General features: G+C 48.4%; 3 protein-coding genes across 4 annotated transcripts; 2 read left to right on the top strand and 1 right to left on the bottom strand.

Annotated features, from left to right (window-relative positions):
- The first annotated feature begins 3,734 nt into the window (after window positions 1-3,734).
- On the top strand, window positions 3,735-7,070 carry TNFAIP8L2 (TNF alpha induced protein 8 like 2). Of its 2 annotated transcripts, none has more exons than XM_069090039.1 (3): window positions 3,735-4,391; window positions 5,339-5,419; window positions 6,034-7,070. In XM_069090039.1, exon 3 carries the CDS (start codon window positions 6,039-6,041, stop codon window positions 6,591-6,593), a length of 555 nt encoding a protein of 184 aa, XP_068946140.1. In that variant the 5' UTR covers window positions 3,735-4,391; window positions 5,339-5,419; window positions 6,034-6,038; the 3' UTR covers window positions 6,594-7,070. The 2 variants fall into 2 exon arrangements, with proteins under 2 accessions (XP_068946140.1, XP_068946139.1); XM_069090038.1 differs by lacking the exon at window positions 3,735-4,391 and adding an exon at window positions 4,786-4,921.
- LYSMD1 (LysM domain containing 1) lies at window positions 7,071-11,330 on the bottom strand. The gene is made up of 3 exons (XM_069090037.1): window positions 10,690-11,330; window positions 8,821-9,179; window positions 7,071-8,314 (listed from the first exon to the last, which is right to left on the bottom strand). The coding sequence occupies exons 1-3, from the start codon at window positions 10,867-10,869 to the stop codon at window positions 8,176-8,178; spliced, it is 678 nt and encodes a 225-aa protein (XP_068946138.1). The 5' UTR covers window positions 10,870-11,330; the 3' UTR covers window positions 7,071-8,175.
- Window positions 11,331-11,438: 108 nt separating this feature from the next.
- SCNM1 (sodium channel modifier 1) lies at window positions 11,439-16,142 on the top strand. The gene is made up of 7 exons (XM_069090036.1): window positions 11,439-11,607; window positions 12,577-12,647; window positions 12,888-12,976; window positions 13,055-13,149; window positions 13,260-13,351; window positions 15,673-15,873; window positions 15,990-16,142. The coding sequence occupies exons 1-7, from the start codon at window positions 11,557-11,559 to the stop codon at window positions 16,087-16,089; spliced, it is 699 nt and encodes a 232-aa protein (XP_068946137.1). The 5' UTR covers window positions 11,439-11,556; the 3' UTR covers window positions 16,090-16,142.
- Window positions 16,143-16,652: the final 510 nt, after the last annotated feature.

The raw sequence follows: 16,652 nt of genomic DNA, 5'->3' as shown, positions 1-16,652 counted from the left end.
GAGAGAGAGAGAGAGAGAGAGAGAGAGAGAGAGAGAGAGAGAGAGAGAGAGAGAGAGAGAGAGAGAGAGAGAGAGAGAGGGAGAGAGAGAGAGAGAGAGAGAGAGAGAGAGAGAGAGAGAGAGAGAAAGGGAGAGAGACAGAGAATTGTAGAGAATTGTTTGTGTGTTTGGTTGTGTCTTCCACAGGTCAAGCTACTTTCCCAAAGTCACACAACACAGTAAGGGAGAGAGTCAAGACTCAAAGCCACTGAACAACATTTCTGCCCACAAAAAGATTTTAGACTTGGTTAGCTTGGCCCCAAAGGCTGACTCTAGGAGTAAGAGTTAAAAGTTTTAAAAAGGCAGGTGTGCTCCACCTGAGGAAAGACTTTCTAACAACTAGAGCATCATAATAGGGAATGCCTTAGGAGGTGTGATTTATCTCTCATTGAACCCTTCAAAAGGAAATCGCATAGATGCTTCAGGCAAATGTTGTACGTCTTAATATTTGATCAGTTGAGCTACAGTTTGACTAAATAAGAGCCAGTCTCTTCCATTTCTTGGATTCTGTGCTGTCCCAGTCCCAATTCTCTTGGATCATCCCTATACCCTCTGCAAAGGGTGGCACAAGCCCTTTACTCAGCACTCTCTCTACCCTGCTGGCACACCCCCAAATCCTCTTCCATTTATAACATTGTTCCTATCATACCAACATTGTTTGACCTAAAGTTGTGTTTTGGAGGAGAGAGTTAATGATGTTAGTGGATAGATCCGTATTTCCTGTCAAAAGCAAAAAGAAAATATGACCAAAGGTGTTATCCATGGTGTAGAAAGGGAAGATCAATGCAATAGAGTAAGTTTCATGGAAAGATGGGACTGGAATTGGGTTCTATACAGAATGAGAGGAGAGAGCATTTCACATAGTGGAAACCTATAAGGAGGAGTGAATGCATAGTTGGACACTGGGGTGGGATGCTTTTGGAGCTGAAAAGGACCTCAGAGATCATCTAAACCTAATTTGTCTCTGGAACTCTACTAAATCATGTTGATAGAACCTATAAAGGCTGATCTGGAGCCACTTAAGTGTATAGAATGCCTACAGAATAAAATTATGGGGAAATTTTGGTGCAAAACAGAGATCAGGAACACAGTATGCAGGAATACAGTTTGTATGCTAGATCAAAAGTACATATGGCATAGTACAATGTTTATGTATTGTGGACATAGATAAGAGTGGATGAGAAGGGGGTGTGGGAAGAGATACAGAAATAATGTGAAAAAAAATGCTGTCATGCATGTGATGGAGATAGCTACCCAACTTGGGGGATGGAATGGGAAGAACTGATATGGTTGTAGTAAGGGGGACCAAGGTTTGAGGTGAATGAAGCCTGAACTGTGGGGTATGTGGGATGGAAGATGGGGTCAGCATGGAAAGGTAGCATCCCCACCAGCCTTCATCAGCATCATTTTTTCATCAAATCACTATTCTCATTACAAGGAAAAGTTTTGGGAAATGCTGATATAATCCAACCCCTTTATTTTAAATAGGAGAAAACTATGCCCAGAGAAACATGATTCCACTATTAGTAGCAAAGCTGAGTGTAAAAGCTATGCAAATGAAATGGCAGGTATGTGTTGCTTGGGAATACTGAAAGATTACTATGTTACTATGTTACTCCCTGTAACATAGCACTTTAAGGTTGGTAAACCATTTTCTTCACAACCTTGAAACAGGTGGTATAAGTATGACTACGTCCATTCCACAGATAAGTAAGTGGAGGCTTGGAGAAGTTGTGACTAGCCTGCAATCACATACCTAGTAAATGTCTGTGACTGGAACTCAACCCAAGTCCTCAGACTGCAGCACTTTATCGCTACCTTGTGGTCAGATAGGTGCAGCAGGTTCTGGAGCATAGGGGCAACAATGAAATTAATCACACCACGTTCCACGTAGACGGTGCTTTCTAGTTTCTTTCTGTTTAGCTGTTTCAGTCATGTCCAACTTTTCATGACCCCATTTAGGGTTTTCTTGACAAAGATACTAGAGGGGTTTGTGATTTCCTTCTCCAGCTCATTTCACACATGAGGAAACTGAGGCAAACGGGGTTAAGTGACTTGCCTAGGGTCACACAGCTAGTGTCTGAGGCTGGATTTGAACTCAAGATGAGCCTTCCTGACTCTAGGCCCACTGCTCTATCCACGGCACCTTCTAGCTGCCTCTTCATAGTTTACAAAGCCCTTTTACATAGGCAGAGTGGGAGCTGGTTTCCTATTCCCCCTTCCTTACCTCTCCCCACCCCAGCCCAGAATGTAATAAATAAAAATAAAGAGCAGCTTCAGATAACAAATTTATGTTTCTTACTGGATGATGTATATAAGCCCTCTCATTCTTTTACAAAGTATGAAAAAAGTGAACTGAGAAAGGAATTTAGCCACTAGTTGGGAAAATATTGACCATGACCCCTTGGAACCCTTAAAACACTAGGTTGATAGCTTTTCAGTCAGCGTAGGTAGGAGCCAGCAGTCGAGGAAGAACTCGGAACCTGAGAGAAAGAAGAGACTTTTCTTTCTCCCTCCTTACCCCATTGGTCATACATAGTGCTTTGCAGTGGAGCTACTGGGCCAGTGAGAGACATCTCATCAAGCAGGAAGCAGTAGTCATCAGTCTGAGAGACCTCAAGGCACAGCTGAGATGTATCCAGTAGGGATCAGATACACATTGCATTGTCTATGAAGACAATGTTGCAGAGAAGGACAGCATTCAAGGTGGGAAATAGCTTCAAGGAGGGTGACCTCTGGCAGCAAAGAAGAGAGCCTACTCTGGACTTGTGAGAACTAGTCCTGGCCGTCGGGAGTTGAACTGTGGAGAGGAGGATGTATTGGGAGTCCAGGTACCCATCAGAGACAATGCATCCATGTGGGAGCAGCACTAGGGAGGCCTTAAACTGCTTGAAGTATGAGTTGCCTTGGCCACAAGTACTACCTGTGTGCGTGTACCTATCACGCATCCTTCTTTTGTGTCTATTTGTGAAAGAGTGACTTAGGTTTGTGGGGGAAATGTTTTGTAGCTTCTGTTTTTATCATCCCATCTTAGAAAATGTTGCTGCTCTATGCCAACTGTTTCCACTGACTGTTTAAGGGCAAATTCACTGCTGGGTGCTTGTGAACTATGGTGTCAGGTGTGCAGATACAGGGCATCCTAGGATCGGACAGGAACAACCACCCTCTGGGCACCCAACCCCGCAATTCTAGGACAAGCTGGAAGAGACTCCAAGAAGGGGTACTACATACATATTATTTACAACCACCCTATGAGGTAGGCAGGGACCACTTGGAATCACTGTTTTAGAACCCTTAAGGGAAGAATCAAGAGACAGAATCAGAAAACAGGAAGCTAAAGCCTTTCTTTGGCAATGCTCCCTTTCTTAAACTTCTGTAACATTTATATTCTGAACCATACCATAAATCCTTGGTTATCTAGAAACATGAAAGAACACATTTTTCTGAATATCCTTGTTTCTAGAGCCCAATTTTTCAAATTACAAAATGTATCCCTTTAAACCTCAAAACTTACAAAACTGACTTAAGGTATTGGAAATGTTTAGAGAAGGACTGGATGAGGGTAAAGAGGACATGAACATGCATGAAAACTGCCTCCAAGTATCTGAATAAAATACTTGCATAAAATACAAACTGAAGGGCCTAAAGGGCCTGATTTTTAGGCCCTCTACAATGTGGTTCCCATTTTATTCCACATTATTCTCCTTCCCAGACAAACTGGCCTACCAGCTGTTTCCCAAGTCTGATACATCTGCCTCCTCCACACACAGCTGTGAACACACTCCCTTCCTTACCCCTGCCTTTAGAATTCTTATCTTCTCAGACTTGGCTCGGGTGAGGCTGTCACTGGAACCTTCCCTGATGCCCAGCGCTCTGAGGACAGTGTGCCTGATCTCTCTGTGCTCATCACTCCTAATTTTGTGCCACATTTACCCGGGTACGTGTCAATTCCTATCCCCAGCAGAACGTGATCTCCAGGGCAAGGAGAATGTTTTTTTTTCTCCTATTCTGTCTGATGCGGTCCAGCACACTGGACAAATGTGTAGGCATGCTGAACAAATGGGACTCAAAGAGCTCAGGGAGACTTGGCTTTGTGTACCTCGTTTCTCAGTATCACACTGACATCTGCTGCCCATCTGTGGTCTTACACCCATGGTTCAGAATGAGCCCTGCTTTTTCACTCCTCCCATAGAAGAGGTAAAGAACAAGGAGGAAACATGTTTCCCTGCTGCTCAGGGGACTAGAAGCCTAATCCCATCTCATGTCTCTTCCTCTCAGCAGGCAGCACCGTTTGGAGAGGGACCAGAGCTGGGCTAGATCCTCCTAGGCTCCAGACCCCAAACTCCTTTACGGTGAGTACTAAGAATTGGTTTCTTCCCTTAAAGGATTCTGAGAATTACAAGGAAGCTGCTTATGCCCCACCTGTTCTACTAGCTTTCTCTACAACATTCACTGTGCCTCTGCTGGGATACCTCAAGTCCTCCAGCTGACAAGGAGCCCACTAAATCATAAGAGAACACCACAAATAATGAGACAGGGGGCCTTGGGGAAAGGATGAGAGAAACAGACTGAAACAGATCAAGAGAATCAGGATGCCTCAAAAACAGGGACAGAGGTTTTGGGGGTTTTTCCCCCCGAAGGCCTGCTGACTTTCTTCCTTGATCATTTGTAGGAGACTCTTCTCCTTGAAGTTCTAGACCTCACTATGTCTGCATGTGTTGGGGGGCAGGGGAAGAGAAGAGAGAAGAGAGAAGAGAGAAGAGGGAAGAGGGAAGAGGGGATGAGGGTGGGGCCAGGGGCGGCGCTAGGCCAGAGGATCTTGAGAGTTTCTTCATCCTCTGTCAGTTCTCCGGGTACATCCAAGGCAAGACTGGTCTCAAAGGTGAGGGATGGGTCATGGTGACGGGACAAGTTGGAGAGAAGGGTAAAATGCAGGGCTGGGCAGGGTGTTGACACTTCCTCCCCCTTGGTCCTTTTATTTTGCAGAGGAAGTGTTAATGCCTGGTGGATATTTCACTAGGGACAGTGGGGGCAGGAGAGGGGTAACTACACACAGATGGAGAGAAAAGAATGAAGGGAGAGAGCAGAAAAAGTTGAGGGGGATGAGGGATGAAACGTGGGGAGAATTTAAGAGATGAGTGAATAGTTATAGGGGATGAGAGGGACCAAGGGACAGGAGCATGGGGGATGAGATTGTGAGAGGGGGCAGACAACACACACAGACAGGGAGACAGAAAGTGGGGGTGGTAAGGACACAGATGAGAGGAAACAGGGCCCACACAACTCCTTCTGCTCCCAGGTGCCAGGCGCAGAACTGAAGAACGCAAAATTCCTCCCTAGCTCCTGACTGCATGAATCCCGCTGGGCAGCGGGCCTCCAGGTACCCACTTGTCCCAACCTTTCAGACACCCACTGTGAGGAGTGGGAGAGGGTGCGGCTGCTCCTCCCTGCGGTCACAGCCACATCCTGTAGAGGAGGGGAGGGGGAAGTGAGAAGCAAAACCACCGGAGGAACCTGAGGTAGGGAGCCCAGTTTGGGGCCAATTCTGGGACTGGGTCAGCCTTCTGCAAGGGCTACTCTCGATTCCCAGGATTAAGTTCTGGAGGGCCTGGTCTCCTAGACTTCCTGGTGCTGAGAACACACTGGACCATTACCTGCTTTCTTCTAGTCTACCCTCCCTTCCTGCCATACATAGTTTACTTCCTTTGGAGGCTTAGCTCACGGTGGGTTGGTTTCCTAGATACCCTTCATCAGCTCCCCAGCCAACCCTTTCCCTGGATCCTTTGTCCTACCCTTGGAGGTTCAGAGTCTCTAGAACAGAGCTCTAAGGAAGCAAAAATGTGGGGGTTCAAATGAAGAGAGGGGTCCTCAACCAGAGAAGGTAGGAAAGGGAGACAACAAAGAGAAGGAGAAAGCCACTGTCTCCCTTGCAGGGACCTGGCAACTTAACCTTTCAGATGATATTTAACACAGACTTGGATCTCTGCCCCCTAGGGATCATGGAGCCCTTCAGTTCAAGAAACCTTGCCCTGCAGGCAGAAAAGAAACTGCTGAGCAAGCTGGCTGGGCGGTCAGTGGCACACCTCTTCATCGATGAGACCAGCAGCGAAGTGTTGGATGAACTTTACAGGGTGTCTAAAGAGTACACCCACAGCCGGGGTGAGGCCCAGCGGGTCATCAAGGACTTGGTCAAAGTGGCCATCAAGGTGGCGGTATTGCATCGAAACGAGCAGTTTGACCCTGGGGAGATGGCCCTGGCTGACCGCTTCCGTCAGAAGCTACGCCAAGGTGCCATGACTGCCCTCAGCTTCGGTGAAGTGGACTTCACCTTCGAAGCTGCTGTGCTGACCGCCCTGCTGACAGAGTGCCGGGACACCTTACTAGAGCTGGTAAAGCACCACCTCACGCCCAAGTCTCATGGCCGCATCCGCCACGTCTTTGATCACTTCTCAGACCCCAGCCTCCTCACTGCCCTCTACAGTCCCGGCTATGCCCAACACCTTAGTAAGATCTGTGAAGGGCTGAGGAAGCTGTTGGATGAGGGAAAGCTTTGAGTGCTGATTCCCTGGCTCCATCTATCCCAACAAGGTGGTGGACTCTGAACGGGCAACAGGCCATGGCTCTTTAGCGCTACTGCCCACTTTAATCCCCTCCAGTCCCCTGGCTTGGGTCTCTTAGAGTGTGATTGGTTCTGAGGACCCCTTACCCTCAGGTGGCAAACAGTCAGGGTTCACAAGCCCTTCCCTCCCCTGTGCCTCTGGCCACCAGGACAGGAAATGAAGCTGCCTGAAAAAGATGAAGTGAAAGTCACATCTTCTACTTCCCCCTGATCTGGACACATGATATGGGGAAACCCAGGAAGGATAACAGTACTCCCAAGTTGCTGATGGGGGGAAGGGAAGGTATAGAACTCAAGGCCAGCCTGGTGGCCAGTCCTGGGGACAGTGTGGATGGATATTGGAAGCCTTGCTCCCAGAGAGGGGCAGGGCAGGGGAAGATACTCAGAAGGGAAATAAACCTGCTAAAACGTGTACAGGGCTCTATGTTTAATCTCTGCAGTTTCTAACAACTTACTATCAACACAGGGAGAGAGGAGTGGGAAAACACATTCACTTTCTTCCACAACCAACATTAAATAACAAAATAAGGCAGACTCTTAGCCCTAAAGAGCCTCCCTAGCCTGCTGTTTTCTCTTCAAAAACACAGAACTATGCCTCAAGCTGGTGCTACAGACCACCAATAAATATGCAATGGAGAGAAAGTAAGGAACCAGGAGGCCATGGAGGCAAATGAGACCTCCAGTGCTCAGTATGTGTGGGGGGCAAAGGTGCACACACACGCATGCAGAACACAGGTAGTCTGGCCTACTCTTTAAATGCCAAACTGACTGACTACCCATCCAGGCGGCCAGTGGCCACTGCTCCCATCCCTCAATCTACCCCAATAGAAAGCTCAGTGGAACGGGGCAGAAGAGTGGCAGGGATGGACAGGATGACCAAAACCTCTAATCTTCTGAGCCATGAGAAAGAAAACAGGACCAGAAGGTCAAGATTTGAGGGTGAGAGTTGGTACAGCATCCAGAGAAGCTGGTTCAGAACCTCAGTGCTGCACAGCAAGGGTTTGGGCTCACTCTCCTGACAATCCCCAGGGCTCCCTAGAGGGAGGGGACTACAGGAGCAGCCATTGTGGCTGATCATTCCTTAGCCACCATCCCCTGAGAGCTGGGAGGACTCCCATCTCCTGCTAAGAAAACAAAATATAGCCAATAAATAGGATTCCAACATAGCACCAAATAAATTAGAGAGGAGGATGGGAGGGAGTGGGGGGACAGGTTCTGGAGATCCCTCCACCCTACGATAAGGCCAAGGAACTGTGACAGGAACCAGTCTGAGGAAGGAAGGGGACAGACAGAGCTCTCTGAATCTAAAAGATCCCAAGATTCAATCAGAAGAGTTTGGAAAGGATCTAATCTCAAGCCTTCCATTCTTGCCTACAATTCCTCCCGCAGCCCCATAGTCCCTGATATGACAAGAAGGCCCAGTCAGTGGGATGGGCTGAGATGGCGGATCCTCAACTTTCACCCCATCAGGCAGCTTGTCCTTTACTGCTTCTCTCTTCCCGACAGTTTTGGGGGTATCAGAGTTTAAAGATTTCATCTTCCTGGTCCCGTAAGGTGGCTGCCCTTGTGGTTCGAGTCAGGGGTACAGGGCCCAGTACTGCCCGTTGCTGCTTTCGGGGGGAAGCCAAGTGGGGATGCAGATCCTCCCCAGGTACCCTGCAGGTAAAGATGAAAAGCGATCAGGAAGGGAGGCAAGGAAGGAACAAGTCCTTACGAAGCACATGTGCCAAGAACTGTGATAAACACGTTACAGATTTCTCATTTGAAGGAAAGGCTGGAGTGGCTAGGATGTGAGCTAAATAGAGAGAGATGCAGCAAACGGCCCCAGTGATGCAACCAAGTCTGCCCAAAGCTCAACTCGTCTAGCCTCTGGAAGGACAGAGCAGTAAGAGGAACTTGAAACCAAAAGCCCCTGGAATACATAGACTATTCAAGCAGGGGTTAGCTCACTTCACTTCTAGAATTCAAATTTTAAGCTGGAAGGGGCCTTTGAGCTCATTTAACCCAACTCTTTGATTTTCAAGAGAAAGAGTGGAGTCCTGCAGTGTTTCAGTGCCAAGGCCTGGCCTCCCATCCCTGATGCCCAATTCTGTGCTCTTTCTACTGGACCGAAGACTTCTGGTACAAGTCCAAGGGGCTGTTCAGAAATGCCAAAGACTTACCCACTCTCGCCTTTCTTCAGCTTCCTGACGGCAGCCTTCTTCGACAAACTGATCTGTGAGTCGATCTTCTTCAGAAAGTCAGAGGCAGAGAGGTCATGGCTGGGTATAGGGAGGTCCTGGACACCTCTGGAGGAAAGGCCTTCACCATTGGCTTTTTCCTCTTGTTTTTTCCTCAAGGCTGAGCGGGCTTCAGCTCCACCTTGACCCAACAGCATCTCTTCCTCCTTGTCTTCTTCCTCCTCCGAATCTAGCCCATTGAATAATCCCCGGGGCTCAGTCAGGATAGGAATATAGAGAGTTTTCTTGAGGAAGATGGAGTCGTTAGTATAAAGGCGGTTAGCACGCTTAATCTGTTCCATCTTGGGGGAAAAGAAAGGACATCAGATTAATAACAGCAATAATAACGTAGCTCCCAATTTTATAATACTTCATATTTTAAAATATATTTCCAAATTCATTATTTTCTTTGGTATCAACAACCATCCCTAGGAATAGGGAGGACAGGTGTCATCCTCGTTTTATAGAAGAATGTACTGAGGCCTACTTCAGAGATCATGACTTGCCTAAGAATATAGGCAAACTCTTAAAAAAAACTCAGGCCTCCTTATTAATAAATCAGGTGCCTTGAAATATTTATTATTAATGATTATTTTAATATGTAAGTATTCTTTTATCATATACTTTGGTTAAACTGGGGCATAACACATTGGGAAGACAGTAGTCAGAATCAGTCTCTAAGAATTTTAGTGTTATGAGGGACCCATTCAATCTAACTACAGGAAACCTGACATATGGGAAACCAAGATATTTCTATCTGAGCACAAAACTCGTCAGGGAGACCTGTGTTTGAATCCTGCCTCAGCCACTTGTCAGATGTGGGACCCCGAGAAGTCACATCAGTCTCCTCATCTGTAAAATGAGGCTAATTACAGTACCTAATTCACAAGCTTGTAGTCAGAATCAAAACAGGTAAGACGTAAAACGTTCTGAGAGCTTTGAAGTGCTCTAGAAACGCTATTCTTGTTAAAAACAAATAACTCTGAACAGCCCCAAAGTTAGTAATTCCTTAAATTTGAACAGTATGTTTGCTCTTCAAAGTGCTTTTACTGTCCTCTCATTTTGTTTTTAGAGTTAAAAAAATATGATTTCACAATGACGTGATACAGCAGTCTGCACAACACCCTTGGGGGAGGGAAGCACCATCCCTGTGGGATGGACCCAGGGCCAGACAAGCACCGCATCTTGCACCAAAGCCTGGGGCAAGATTGATGCTCAGCCCAGGCTCCCAGCGCTCTCCTGGATAGGTGTGGATACGTGTGAGTGGGTACGAGTGGGTGTGTGCGGTGCAATCCGAAGCTGCTGAGCTCAGTGTCAGCATCTACTGCTAAGCCCGCCCCCGCACATACGCGTGGGCATCTTTTTCCAATCCCTGTCCGAGCCTCCCCATCGGGGGTCACCCCCCCCCCCCCGGCTCCTCCCAGAATCGGGCCTCAGGCGCTTACTGGCTTCGACCCCGGGTACAAGCGCTTCATCTGCCCCGCCTCAGTTTCCTCATCTGTAAAGTGAGGGTCAGTCGAGGCTCAGGGAGTAACTTTAGCCTTCATGACCCCCCCTCTCTCTTTAAGTACCTAATTATCTGGATGAAGATGGGGATAATTTCAGCAGGGGAGGAGGGCGAGGATGCTCCTCCCACAGGAGGCCAGCCAGGCATTGGGACCCGTCCTGGTCTAGCACAGTAGAGGGTCTGAAGACTGCCTGGATACAGCCCCGGGGTCCGGGGCGGGGGTGGGGGGGTGGCAGGAGAGCCTCGAGACAGAGCCTGGGTAAGCCCTCCGGGAAGGTGCCCCCGCCATGCCCCCGCCCACTCACCGTCACCCCGTACTTGAGCGCCAGACCGGCCAGGGTGTCCCCGGGCTCCAGCAAGTGCTCCACACGCCGCTCGCGGACCGGGGAGCAGGCCGACTGTACCAGGCTGCCGTAAGACCGGGCTCGGCTCCCACAAAGGAGCCCCGAGCCCCCCGGGGACGTCTGACGTGAAGGGGACGCCATGGCCCCGCCGGTCCAGCCCCAGCCCCGACCTCCGACCCTGACGCCCTCTGACCCCTGACCTTCGAGGCGCCCTTCTCAGCCCAGATCCCGGGGGTCGCCCTCCGCCATAGGCGGCCGACTCCCGCTCCGGGATGAGGATCTCCCGCCCTGGTCAAGCCCAAATGTGGGGCCCCGCCCCTCCCGTCCAAGGCCCCGGCGCCGGGTTCCACAGCAGCGGGTTCGGTCGCTGCCCACAGCCGAGGCGCGAGGAGCTGCTGGGGCCCTAGAAGAGTTCTTGCGAGCACGGCTGGGCCAGCTCTCCGCCCCAGCCCGGGCAGAAGCTCAAGCCGTCCATGCGGGCTCCAGGACCGGGAGACAGCCCCAAACCCTCCAGTTTAAAAGGCCTTACAGCCCCCGGGGCTCCGGAGACACTGGGAAAAAAAAAGACTTGAATTCCCAGAAAGCCGCGGGACCCCCAAAGCATTCTGGGAAATGTAGTCCTTCTTCCGCGAGGTCAATAGGAGGAAGCCTCGGGGAAGATGCTCTCGCATTCCCGGAAGCATACGCCCCGGAAGTAAGAAACCAACCAACCAACCAAAAAATACAGCTCCCTGCCCCGCCCCTGTGGAAGCTACGGTAGCTGTGAAGGCGTCTGAGTCTAGGTGGTAGACCTCCTATAGTTTGTGGAAGAGGGCTGTGATAGATACCATGTCCTTCAAGAGGGAGGGGGACGACTGGAGCCAGCTCAATGTGCTGAAGGTGAGGGGAAGGGGGGGATAGTTGTCGCCACTGAGATGAGGCTCCCGCGTTGCCTCGCCAACCCCGCAGGGGGCGGGGCTATTCTGAGGTGGGGTGGGAGAGGGGAAGAAAGAGGAAGGGACAGGAGGAGAGGATGGGGAGGGGAGTAGGGGAGGGAAGCCCCCTCCATCTCCGGCGTCCAGTTTCGACTTCTCCGACTTCTCCGCCGTGCCCCCAGCAAACTCCTAGTTGAGAAACCTCATTTATGTTGCAAGGTCCAGTGGGCCTAGTTGCTCCCCCCTCCCCCGTCAGTGCCCCCTGCCCTGAAGATGAAGGAGAAGGGGCAGATCGGACATCCCGTTAGACCTTGTTTCCCACCGGCCTGTGCTCCATCCCCGTCCTTTTCAGCCTTCTTTTGTGTGTTGCCCTCCTCCATTATCCGACGGTGAATTCCTGGAGGGCAAGCACGGGCTTTTGCACCTCTGTGCCCCCTGCGCTCGGAGGGCACAGTGCCTGGCACAGCAGCCACTAATATGTGTGTGCTGACTGTTGATGGGCGTTTAGGCGCGGGTCACAGGCGAGCTGCCAGAATCAGATGTGGCCCTGCATCCCCTTCCTCTCCCCCTCCCTCTTCCGTTACCCTCGGGCTTCTTTTGGTAGGGAGGTGGGATATCCGAAGACTTGGAGATGTGGCACGGGGAGGCATGGACCAGGTTCCCAGTGGGATGATCCTTTCCTCCCCTGGCATAATTCTGGCATACAGGAAAGTGGCCCAATGAGAAGGATGACCACCTGTGACTATCCCTGAGGGGGGATGTCACAAGATGATAAACCTATCCATGGACTGGCCCCACCCAACTTCCTTCCCAGGGCTGGCCTTGGGTCTCTTGGTCTCCCCCCACTTTCTCCCCACCCCACCCACCACCTTGTCCTCAGCACCAGAATTCCTGGTCACAGTCCAGGACCATACCTTGCCTACTCCTCTTCTAGAAGCGGAGAGTTGGGGACTTGCTGGCCAGTTATATCCCAGAAGACGAGGCTCTGATGCTTCGAGATGGACGGTGAGGTCTAGGAGACGTCAAACTTGAGGAGACAGACAAGGGGATGATGAGAAGAAAATGTCCAGTCTGGATTCAGCCTTGGATTCCAGGAGAGGGAGAGGGGTGGGTGATGGGGGGAGACTGGAAGAGGTGTACCCTGGCCAAGACTTGGGAGGGGAGCAGGGAAGAATAGCCTCGAGGCGACCAAAAGCAAGCGTCCCTGAGGCTATTGCAGCTCTTTCACCCGTCCTTCCCCTCCAGATTTGCCTGTGCTGTCTGTCCCCACCGGCCTGTATTGGACACACTCACCATGTTGGCTGCTCACCGTGCAGGGAAGAGACACTTGGCCAGTAAGTTAAAGGGTTAAAAGCAGAGCCTTAATGTGACAAAGTCTTCCTGAGCCATGCAGAATACCTCTTCCCTATTAGGCCTGCAAGATTCCTATGGTAAGAAGCACCAGGGGAAAGGAGAACAAAATCCAAAACAGCAAGAAGAAAGGAGAACTGAGAAGACAGGGGACCAGGTAACTGAGAAAGGGAGGTTTATCCTAGGTAGAACGCTCATCCTGGGAGGTTTGAAGTGTCTTGTTCCTCCTAGGTCTGAGAACATTTATTTACTTATTCTTTCCATCAGGCTCCTCTGCTGGCCCAGACCCGTTTAATTACCCAAAGTGCCTTACGAAGAACCCCAGATTATAACAGTTGCTGTCGACGGCAGAGGAGCAGGTAATTTGGATAGAAGAGAGGTGAAACAAGAGGATGGAGGCAGGGAAATGGCAGCAGTCTTTATAGAAAAGCAGGGAAATTAGAGGAACAGGAAGATGGATGAGAAAAAGGAAGAATAAAACATGGGGAAATCAATCTAGAAGCATGTGTTACTATACTATAAAATGCCATGAAGACCGGGATCTTAACTGTCAATCTCCCAACACCTAGGACAGTGGATGCATGGTAATGTTAAATCAATGCTTTCGATAATAAAAAGAAAAGATGTGAAGAAAGAGGAGTATCAAAGAATTGAGAGGATGGGAAGGAGAAATCCCATAGGTTCCCATTTAGGGAACTGAGTTACATTTTCAAAAATAAGAGCCATTCTCCAAATGATAAATGGTCAAAAGCTATGAATCGGTAGTAGTAACCCATAATAGACGTTGAGTATGGATGCTCAGAAAGATTACTAGGAGTTGTTTCTGAGATGGGAAAAACAGAAGTAGATAACTCTGGTGTATTAGGGACAAAAGATGACTGACATCCCCCCCAGCAGAGTAAACTTTTTTTTTTGCTTTTTTTTGGAGGGGCAGTTGGGGTTAAGTGACTTGCACTTGGTCACACAGGTAGTTTTTGTGTTAAGTGTCTGAGGCTGGATTTGAACTCAGGTCCTCCTGACTCCTGGTCCAGTGCTCTATTCACTGTGCCACCTAGCTGCCCCACAGTGTAAACTTTTAAAATTCTATTTTATTTTATTTTTCAGTTCTAAATTCTCTCTGTATTACCCTTCCACAGCCATTAAGAAGTCAAGAAAAACAAAATCCATTACATATGTGTATAGTCATACAAAACAGATTTCCACCTTAGTTATCTCTGGGGGGGCGGGGGAGAAAAGGAGAGAGAAAATAAAATAAAATATGCCTCAGTTTGTACTCTGAGGGCATTTTCTCCCTCCATTGGGAAAAAGATAGTGTATTTCATCATGAGTCTTTTGGAATTGTTTTGTCCTATTGGTCAGTCTTTCATTGTGGATTATCTTTACAATATTGCAATTATTATATAAATTGTTCTGGTTCTGCTCACTTCATTTTGTATCAGTTCATACAAGGCTTCCCAGGTTTTTCTAAAACTATCCCCCTCATCATTTCTTACAGAACAATAGTATTGTATCACAGTCATAGACCATAACTTGTTCAGCTGCTCCCCAATGGATCAGTTTCCAATTCTTTCCCACTACAAAAAAGCTGTTATAAATATTTTTGTACACATGTTCTTTTCCTCTTTCTTTAATCTCTTTGGGCTATAGACCTAGAAGCATTATCACTGGGTCAAAAGGTATATACCAGGGGTGGGGAACCTAGGTCCTCCAGTGTGGCTTTTTGACTGAGTCCAAGTTTTACAGAACAAAGCCTTTTATTAAGGCTTTATTTATTCTGTGAAGTTTGGATTCAGTCAGAAAGAACTTGAGGACCTAGAGGGCCACATGTAGCTCTGAGGCCACAGGTTAACCACCCCTGGGTATATACAGTTTAATAGCTTTTTTGGCATAGTTCCAAATAACTTTCCATAATGGTTAGACTAGTTCACAGCTCTATCAACAGTGCTTTAGTGCTTCTGTTTTCCCATATCCACTCTAGTATTTGTCATTTTCTTTTTTTGTTATTTTAGCCAAGCTGATGGGTATGAGTTGGTAATTGAGTATTGTTTTTAATTTGCATTTCTTTAAAAGTGATTTAGGGGTGGCTAGGTGGCGCATAAGAGCCACCGCCCAGGAGTCGGGAGGACCCGGGATTTGTTCTGGCCTCAGATACTTAACACCCACACAAAATAACTGGCCATGTAACCTTGGGCAAGTTACTTAATCCCAATTGCTTAAAAAAAAAAAAGTGATTTAGAGCAGTTTTTTCATATGGCTATTGATATGTTAGGTTTTTTTCTGAAAACTGCCTATTTTACCCTCTAACCATTTATCATTTGAAGAATGGCTCTTATTCTTGAAAATCTAACTCAATTCCCTATATATTTTAGAAATGAGACTTTTATGAGAGAAATTTGCTACCAAGATTTTTTCCCCTCAGTTTCCTGCTCTTCTAATTTTAACTGCTCTGGTTTTGTTTGTACAAAAATTTTTTAATGTTATATAACCAAAATTATCCATTTTAACTCCCCTTTATCTCTTGTTTGGTCACGAATTCTTCCTCTATCCATAAATCTGACAGATCATTTCTTCCATGCTCCACTAATGTGCTTATGCTTTCACCCTTTATATCTAAATCATGTGTGCATTTGGAGCTTACCTTGGTATATGCATATTGTAAACTTTATTCCTTTTCCCTCAGACCAGAAGCTCCTTCGCCCTCAGTTCCCCCCCTCCCATATAGGCCCTTGCAGACTGAGGAACCTTCAGACAAGAAGGCTGGCAGAGCCCCTGAGTCTGAGGGTGATACACAGGCTAAGAGGGACTCAGAAGTAGCCCCAGCCCCGGTGCCCCTGAGTCCTGCCAGAAGAAGAGCACTGGACCATTATCTGACCCTGCGCAGGTGGGTAGCCTGGTGTATTGCTTTGCTTATTTGCTTCTCTATCACTCTCCTTCTCCCTCCCTTCTGTGAACCTATTTCCTCTTTCTGACCAGACCTGTTTTCTCTGATCTTCTCAGTTCTGGTTGGATCCAGGATGGAAGAGGTCAGTGGGTAAAGGATAAGAACGTGGAGTTTGATTCTGACGAAGAGGAGCCCCCAGATCTCCCCGTGGATTGATAGCCTACCTCCCCACCCATTTTGTTTAAATAAATCAGAGAAGATTCTAGGAACCTAACTTCTTTCTTTCTCTAAGGTCTTGCTCTGTGTACCATACAGCTATCTCAGGTCCTTCTACCCCTGCAGGCTGCACAACTCCCTATACCACACCCGCCCCTTCCAGAACCATGCCAAGCGTCAGCTGCACCCAGCCTTCTGCCCTATTAATAAATTATATAGGGCAGGACTCTGCCCTTTGAGTTGTCAGACATCTTCCCTACCTCAACTCCCCCCTGCTTTCCCCTCCCATTTCCACAGGAGCTTTTCCTGCTTTCTAGCAGGGCTTAGCCAAATTCAGGCGGTACTAGAAGAGGCAACACTGAGTGGAAATAAAGAGGATTTGTGTGTGCAGCGGGTCAGAGGCATAAGGGGACTAGTAAAGGGAGGGATTTCTCCCTCCCCTTAGAGGTAACCTGAGCCTAGAACCTCCTGATCTCCAGGGTATAAATAATCCCCTAGTGAACTGGCAGATACCCTGGGGGGGGGGGGGGAGGAACATGTTTAATGCCAAGATCACCTCCCCA

Source organism: Petaurus breviceps, unplaced genomic scaffold (genome assembly GCF_028583685.1).
Source record: "Petaurus breviceps papuanus isolate PSGF00001 unplaced genomic scaffold, PetGlider_PUasm1.0 186, whole genome shotgun sequence".
Classification (NCBI taxonomy): Eukaryota; Metazoa; Chordata; class Mammalia; order Diprotodontia; family Petauridae; genus Petaurus; species Petaurus breviceps.
This window is presented reverse-complemented; position numbering and strand designations above follow the sequence as displayed.

Coding starts and splice junctions, on each gene's coding strand:
- TNFAIP8L2 (XM_069090039.1), top strand. CDS start 6,039: ATGGAGCCCTTCAGTTCAAGAAACCTTGCCCTGCAGGCAGAAAAGAAA.
- LYSMD1 (XM_069090037.1), bottom strand. CDS start 10,869: ATGGCGTCCCCTTCACGTCAGACGTCCCCGGGGGGCTCGGGGCTCCTT. Junction 9,180..10,689: donor CGCTCAAGTACGGGGTGACG/GTGAGTGGGCGG, acceptor TTTTCCCCCAAG/ATGGAACAGATTAAGCGTGC. Junction 8,315..8,820: donor CTGAAGAAAGGCGAGAGTGG/GTAAGTCTTTGG, acceptor CTTTACCTGCAG/GGTACCTGGGGAGGATCTGC.
- SCNM1 (XM_069090036.1), top strand. CDS start 11,557: ATGTCCTTCAAGAGGGAGGGGGACGACTGGAGCCAGCTCAATGTGCTG. Junction 11,608..12,576: donor GCCAGCTCAATGTGCTGAAG/GTGAGGGGAAGG, acceptor CTCCTCTTCTAG/AAGCGGAGAGTTGGGGACTT. Junction 13,150..13,259: donor CTGAGAAGACAGGGGACCAG/GTAACTGAGAAA, acceptor TCTTTCCATCAG/GCTCCTCTGCTGGCCCAGAC.